Below are 8259 nucleotides of genomic sequence, written 5' to 3'. Positions count from 1 at the left end.
TTGCACTTGAGAAAGGATAGGTTTCCTTAATTGAGAAAGTCTAAATTGATGCCTAGAGCTGGTGGACCATTTAAAATGTTAGAGAAAATTAACGATAATGCATATAAGCTCAATCTACCTGCAGATTTTGGGGTTAGTCTTACATTTAACATTGCAGATTTGAAGCCATATTTAGGAGAAGAAGAAGAGCTTGAGTCGAGGATGACTCAAATGCAAGAAGGGGAGGATGATGAGAACATCAACACCAACAATACATCTATGCCGACACAAGTACCAGTTTCTACGCCGACACAAGTACCAGTCCTATTACTCGCGACCGTGCTCATCAACTTAATCATCAAGTAAGTTCACTCTTGAGTTCCTGTCCATCACATTTAGACCATGGAAACACGTGCACTCTTGTTTTGGTTAGGAACCAGGGAGAAGACCAAAAGGGAAAAGGACTCGCGTAGGCTGGATTCGGACTCCAGGACAACACCAACTTGTGATGGTCACCACGGTCACATACGGACTCGGATTGGGGTGTTCAAGTACTCCACAGATTTGTTATGAAGTCTATTTTCATATGGATTCAGACTCAAGGCCATATCTTGTCTGAGGCGGCCGCAATGACCAAATTACTATTGAGACATTTTCTGTCCAAAGATGTTGCGCTACTTTAATTTGGCCCAATGGGCCGTGTATCAAGTCAGGTCCATTAGGGACACGTCCTAGGGTTGGAGCATGACCTCTACACTCTAGTGGTCATCCTCCCACCTTCATATACTCCTTAGTCGTCACCAAGAACAGTTAGATTTTGTTTAGATCAAGTTTAGCTCTCGCTACTGCTTGTAAGTGTGCGTGCTGGATCAGCCGCCCGTCTTCTTATCTTCGGAACCCTACCTTATTGAGATTGAGATTAAAACATTCATCTGCATCTAGTAAATTCAGTACTTGTTATACTTGTTCTTACTAGTTCTTCGATTTCTTGCAAGACGAGTGCCCTAGTGGTCGGCTGATGCGCTCCACAAGATCGCGGCATCCATTGGAGGTGGTGTACCGGTTGCTAAGGCGCAGCTTGGAAGGCTGTAGTCGGGCCGTGAACGTCATCTCCATCCACCAATTGAGTTACCCCATGCCCTCTCATCGAAAGATTGGAAACCAACCCTAGCGGGTTCCTATCATTTGGGCATAGGATTGGAACACTTGACAAATCAAGGAATTTGATTCTGGGTCACCATGGCTTGTACCCCATGAAAGAATGTATGCTCAGAATAGGAGTATAATGGTAGATGCCCCCTTGAGGTAACCCGACATGTTTCATATGTCTTTAAGTTTTTTTGGACCAGAGGTCCTATGTAGTGGGTGGATGCCAAGTTGGATGAAAGGGTGAAGAAAATCATGCAACACCTCTGGGACAACATTGCTTGGTCAATGAGTAGGGAAGTGTGTATGGCTATGACCATGATGGATGAAGAAATTAAATAGAGACGAAAGGCGAGCTAGGAAAGAAGATCAGGAGGAAGCTTCCAAAGGCCATTTCATCCTTCTTAGTCCTCAATGTTAGATACTGTTTAGTTCGATGATTTGTAACGTAAACGGATTACAACGTTAACCAATTACGATAGATCGTGTTTGTTTCGGCAGCTCTGTAATCAAATCCCCTGTAATCGGATAATAGTGCTATATGTAATCGGATAACAACGCTATAGGAATTTGATTCCGCTGCAAATCGGGCGTAATAGGAAATCGGGCTCTTGCTCATTCGGTTGCCGTTACCAGCGCCAACCAAACATATCAAGTAATCACTTACATTGTTTACGTTCCCAGAGTTTTTCAGTTCCCTTTACGTTTGTGTTTCCGTAGTCCAACCAAACAGTACCTTAATGTCACCTTCACATATATAGGGTAAACACTTTTCTTCTTCATGTCAACCAATTACTTTATCTCCTCAGCTCACCCTTCGTTTATAAAACCAATCTTTTCTGAATCATCATGATATGATTCTTGGCACATGTCCTCTTCATTCTTTCAATTCTTCTCCATCCAGTCCTTCCATCATTAGCTCACATCTTGTGAGATTCCATAAACACAAAATCATTCTCTATATGAATAAGATTGCACACCCCCTACTTACACCATCCCTCTTCTTGTAGTAGATGTAATGTAGTTGGCCATAATAGCCTAATATTCTACAAAACCAAACCCAACATAATAAAGAAACACATGAAGTCCTTACCCATTTTCTTATGAATAAATCCGCTCCTTGGAGCAGCCTCATGGAAGTATACATTCGTGATTTCACAACTCATCCAAAAGTATAGTGCAACAACATTCCTACCAAAATTATGCAAACCTAAATGAATTTTCCATTAAAACCCTGACTAGATAAATATTCACCAACGAAACAAATGTTCACAAGAAATTGGTAACAAAAAGATCAATTCAACAAATGCTCCTCGCAAGAAAAAGAGCCAAAATTTCTACACCACCCGACGACGCTGCTAGTATGCAATCTTATATGGGCCGGATTTTATTTCAGGATGTAGCCCAACATAGCTAATTTTCGCCGCCAAGGTTTTAGCCCTAGGCTCAACGGATATACCCTCCTCTCTCGCCGCCGGCGGGGTACTAGTCTCCGTGGTGCAATCCGCCGGTGGGACCCCTCTGCCCTGCCCTAATCCCCATCAAACGGTCCAATTCACACACCCCTCGCACCCACATGGGGAACCCGCGCCGCCCCGCCGCCGCCGCCGCCGCGGCGCCGGCGTCGGCGGAGTTTGAGGTGGGGTTCGCGAAGCTGCAGGGCGAGTGCTTTGAGTACTACATGCAGACCTACTCCATCATCCTCGGCCGCCACAGCCGCCGCAGTAGCAAGGACCCCGCGGCCCCGCCGGTGGTGGAGGCCGACGATGGCGTGGACGTGGACCTCGGCGCGCTCGGCGGCGGCATGAACGTCTCCCGCCGCCACGCGCGCATCTTCTACGACTTCCCGCGCCGCCGCTTCGCGCTCGAGGTGCTCGGCAAGAACGGCTGCCTCGTCGAGGGCGTGCACCACCTCCCCGGCTCGCCCCACGTCAAGCTGGACTCGCAGGACCTCCTCCAGATGGGGGAAGCCAAGTTCTACTTCCTCCTCCCGACCCGCTCCGTCTTCGGCACCAGCACCGCGCGACGCGCCTCCGCCGTCCCGCGCGCCATCCCGCCGCCTCCATCTGATGACGACGAGGATGAAGGGGAGGAAGACGGAGAGGCCGTGGCGGCGGCAACGCATCTGAGGAACGGGAATAACGGTATTGAATTCTTACATCTCTTGATCTTTGTTGGATGTGAAGAATTGCTACTTATTTGATTATACAATGAATCACTGTTTGGGAATTGGGATTGTTTTATACTGTTCATTTGATTGATAAACTTATTGGAAATGAGGCCATATGTCATGCTTTTGCCGTAATTCTTCCTGCATATTTCAATTAAATGAAATGGATGGTACATCATAGGAGACATGACTGAATTTGGTGGCAATAGCGCTTCGTCGCTTTAATGTCTTTGCATTGTCATGTACCTATTGCTACTGATTAGTCGGTGATTGCTGGGTCTAGTTACTGCACCTGTGCCTGCCAATTGGATGAAGAGAGTGGATGGCACAGTAATAGCATTATATCTTGTTTGTTGAATGGGTGGCAATGTGAAATTCATGGTTGAGATGTTGTTCTTGTCCTGTTGGATGTGCAAGAGATAAGGGGAGAAAAGGGTAGAATGAATGTGCAATAGTTCAGTATTGCTTTTGAGTTTTGTTGATGACCGTCTGTCATCCTGTATTGTTATTTCTAGCTGGTCATAGGTTTATTTTGCAACAATAGTTGGAGGTGACTACTGGCATTGGTATCTTTTGGTGCTAGAATTATTGTTCCTGCCGGATTTGGAGTTCTTTGTTGTCATGAAAATTTACACCTTATTGCAAACAAATGTAGTATGCATTTCGGGGCATGTGTCCAGATCTTTTTATCACTCCATTTTGTGTGTGGTATTATCCTACATTGCCAGTATCTTTGGATTGTGGTTTTTTTTTGTGAGCCTCAATAATGCCACATTATGGCAGTTATTGCTGCCAGGAAAAATAGATTAGATACCAATCTTAAATATGATTTAACCCCCCCCCCCCCCCCACCACCCCCGAAGGCTGATGCTAGGAAAACTGATTGCTGACAGGATAGCTCGTGCACACATTCCCCCATCACCTTGTTTTAATTTGAAATAGGACCTGGATTGAGAGCTATGTTTGATTTGGAAGATTGAAATATTGTTATAAGGCAAATATATATAGCTTTCTGTTGCCTGCAGTGCAAAACATTTCAGTATAGATAAATAAGCACATAATACATTTGAAGTATCATGAACTGTTTAGATTCTAGTATTTGCTTTAGATACTGTATTATTAGTACTTAACTTCTTGTTCAGCACTTTCAGTAGAATTGCATGTTTTTTCCATGGAATCACGCGTACACACATTTTTTTAATAATTTTTGATCATGTTGAAGACAAATAGCTGTTCCTTTCTTCAGGAAGAAGGTTGGACGCTGCAGGATCAAAAGCTTACAGGGAATCAGATGATCAACTATTGCTTCAGTTGGAGGAGAAAGATGTCATCTCATCAGCTGCTACTATATTGTCTGATCTCTGTGGACCTCAGGAATGGGTTTCTATGAACAATCTTCATGAAGTGGTAAGAAAGTTTTTTTCTCATGGATGAGTGTCAACAGATACTGTTTCTTGTTGTTCTTTTTTTGGTTAAATTCTTGTTATTATGGATGCTGTCAGTCCCTTTACCTTTATACCATAACTAGTGTTTTAAATAGCAGGATATTGGGTTTATGGCCAGCCTTCTCTAGCCACTAATAGCGCTGCTATAAAACGCTATAGCCCACTATAGCAGTTGCAGAGGTTGCTATAGCCTACCATAGATGCTGCTGAGGTCACTATAGGGGTACTGTAGCCTGCTATTTAAAACCATGATCATAACAGCCTTAGCCTACCCCTTCCACTTTACTGTCATTCCTTTGAGACGAATTATGGCACCCACAGACACCCATTTTCTTGTCTATGCTAAGTGTATCTGTGCAATCCCAGGAGAAAAGAATCTTACATATGATGATCTAAGCTTCTTGATAAATAAGAGTCAACCTTGTGGTCCAAGTGAATTAAGAACCAATAATCTGATGGCAGAAGTTTGTTTGTAAAACAATCATGAAATACAAGATAATTAAGCTTCTGAATTGTTTCTTGAGCAGCCTGAGGTTTGGTTTCAGCAAATTTGCATCTTCACCTGATAAATACATCATGCTACTACTATATAGATTTTGCTGGTAGTTTCTACTTTGCTGTCATTCTCTCCTGTAAAGCAATAAAGCTTTTAAACAAGATACTGTGTTCTACTGGAAACTGGACATAGTCAGCACCTTTCTACTAATTTTATGCTGAAAGCTTCCGTACCATGGTCAATGACTAGTTAGTATTTGACGATTGTCTACTGCGAATGTGGTTGCTAAAATCTTCTAGAAGCTGGTAGCTGCTATCTTATTTTCCAGCACTAATAGCTCTGGGCACAACCAGTGGGTCTCTTTCTTATTGGATCATGATCAAGGACCATTTGGTGCCCTTCTCTGTTTCCTATTCTGTGCTGTACAGTTTCTTGTTGCAATTATTGTTTCAAACTTCCAATGGCTCACAAGGTCGTTGTTATCAGATTTCCTGTAGTCATTCACTCTATTTTATATTTTAGCCTTTCTTTTCTTAGCTATTATATCCTTTTGTTTATTTCTAACAAGCTTTCTGTTGTCGCAGATGTTTGATAAGTACGGCAATTTGTGGCACCACAGCAGGGTGCGAAAATATCTGACATCGGAAGACTATCCAGGGAGTGAAACTGATGGTAGACCATGGCATGGACTTGCATTGCTGCTAAGGAAGTACCCTGAGCATTTCGTGATCAACATTAGGAATGCTGGGGGGCTGAGCACTGAGTTTGTCTCTTTGGTCTCACTGCAACCTTGAGAATTTCCAGACACTTCTCCAAGGGTGTCGTATAGCTTGGAGTATACTTCTTTGGTCTCTTTTCCTGCTTTTGTAAACAGTATACCTAGTTGGAGGGTAAAGAGGGGTATGTCTTTAGGATTCATTTTCCTTTCTGTTAATGTTGTGGTCGATACATCGGTTATGTGGAGGTTAACATTTCCTATCTGCTATGCTATATTGCGTGATCTGTATGCTGGAATGGGGAGTCTAGCCCTTGCAGTCCAGGCTAGGATTTAGGGCGCCGTGCTGCTTCGATGGCAAGTTTTTGATGGGGTTGGGGCATCAGAAATGTACTCCCTCTCCATCACTGTAGGGGTTATTTCATTTTGTGAAAACCATATTTGTAAATAACAATTAGTCGTAATTGTACATATTTGTAAATATCAAGTAACAATTAGCCATAACTGTCCATGCATACTGATTGTACTACATCTGCAAATCCATATTTAAAATATTCGTAAGTTGGTGTTGATTTTGTATCCATCAACAATATATTATAGGGGCAATTGATATTGATGGATGGATGGATGGAGATTGGAGAATGTAACCCGTAGCCTACTATTATTTGGGTAATAGGTGTGTGTTTTAGTTATTGGAGTTGTCAGTGCATAAATCTTGGTTGGGCTCACTTTTTTGTAAAAAAGGAAAAAACTCCAACCCTGCGTACAATGCTGTCATATTACTTTCTGCGTTTTATATTTTCTAAGCATTCTGATGTTGTGTTATGCCGATGGCGTATACTCGAAGCAAGCTTTAATTTTGTTTAGAGGGTCCTGTTCAAGTTTTTTTTGTCCTTTGGGCTTGTAACGGCTGCTGTTTTAAGATTGAAGTTGTTGAGAGTTGGTTGTGGAAATAATTCGTTGTTCTGAAAGAAACAAAATTCAAAATGGATGTGTTTGTCATTTTTTTCTTCCAATTTTATGTATGTCTTTAATGGATGCGTTGGAAAATTGCCCTAGCTCTCCATTTCCAAAAAAAAATTGCCCTAGCTGTTAAAGAGACCTGAACCTGTGGCTTGGCTGGTGCTGTGAGATTGCCAACCAGTCAATTTCCATGTCGATACATGTTTTTATTTCAATTTTGACTGCCTTCATTCTTGATGTGCTAACACGCGAAATTAGTACCGGGTCATAACACCAACCAGTACTAAATGAATAGTACCGGACAATAACACCAGTACCTCATGCAGTAACATTACATTTAGTACTGGGCAAGATACTAAAGGTCTCTCCACGGGTTACTTAAAAAATATATCTAAATCAATCACATATGTGTTGTGTAGGTGAGATGGTAAGGAAAGTTCGCACGATGCTTGAGGTCGTGGGTTCGAATTCCATGGACCGAGCACGCGCACATTATACGTCAAATTTGCGTGACTTCTGACGATATGCGTGTGCGGGAACCTCCCGGCTGTTTGTCAATTTTTGCATTTAGGGGGTGTATACCCCCTAAACATTAGTACATGTCATATCGGATGTTTGATACTAATTAGGAGTATTAAATATAGTCTAAGTATAAAACTAATTGCACAGATGGAGTCTAATTCGCGAGAAGAATCTATTAAGCCTAATTAGTCCATGATTTGACAATGTGGTGCTACAGTAACCATTTGCTAATGATGGATTAATTAGGCTTAATAGATTCGTCTCGCGAATTAGTATAGGAGTTCTACAGTTAGTTTTGTAATTAGCTCATGTTTAGTCCTCCTAATTAGCATCCGAACATCCGATGTGACCCTCCTAAAGTTTAGTACCTCGCATCCAAACACCCCTTAGTACTTGTGACGATACGTGGAGATCTCCCGACTGTTCGTCAATTTTCGCAAAATGCATGGTACGTACTAAACGGGTCACCAGTATTAAAAGGTCGATTCTCCGGCTCTCAAGTCATCAGCCGTGGTGGAGCTACAATGGAATTCACGGCATATCCGGAAAACAATTACTGGCCCCATGCCAAAATGTCAAATCCTACGATAAAAATCAATCGCGGAATCGCAGTGTCAAAAGGATGTGCAGTGGACGCAATCAAAGCCGCCGGGCTGCTGCTGACGGAGAGCAGCAAATGAATCAATGAACGGGAGGCCATCAAGGGTGCCCGCTATAAATGGGCAGCCAGGCAGGCAGGCCAGGCCGGGCCTCGGCGATGGTCCCCTGCATCCATGGATGATTGATGTGCCCAGCCCTGCCCTGCCCTGCGCGAGCAAGCAAG

The 8259-nt window shown here is 43.0% G+C and overlaps 1 protein-coding gene across 1 annotated transcript; it reads left to right on the top strand.

Annotated features, from left to right (window-relative positions):
* Positions 1 to 2528: 2528 nt before the first annotated feature.
* On the top strand, positions 2529 to 6543 carry LOC101766601 (FHA domain-containing protein FHA2). The gene is made up of 3 exons (XM_004979191.3): positions 2529 to 3269; positions 4542 to 4702; positions 5821 to 6543. The coding sequence occupies exons 1-3, from the start codon at positions 2702 to 2704 to the stop codon at positions 6028 to 6030; spliced, it is 939 nt and encodes a 312-aa protein (XP_004979248.1). The 5' UTR covers positions 2529 to 2701; the 3' UTR covers positions 6031 to 6543.
* Positions 6544 to 8259: the final 1716 nt, after the last annotated feature.

The sequence above is a fragment of the Setaria italica genome, chromosome VIII, assembly GCF_000263155.2.
Source record: "Setaria italica strain Yugu1 chromosome VIII, Setaria_italica_v2.0, whole genome shotgun sequence".
Lineage (NCBI taxonomy): Eukaryota > Viridiplantae > Streptophyta > Magnoliopsida > Poales > Poaceae > Setaria > Setaria italica.
The sequence above is the reverse complement of the archived record's forward strand: the minus strand, read 5'-3'. Positions and strand labels throughout refer to the sequence as shown.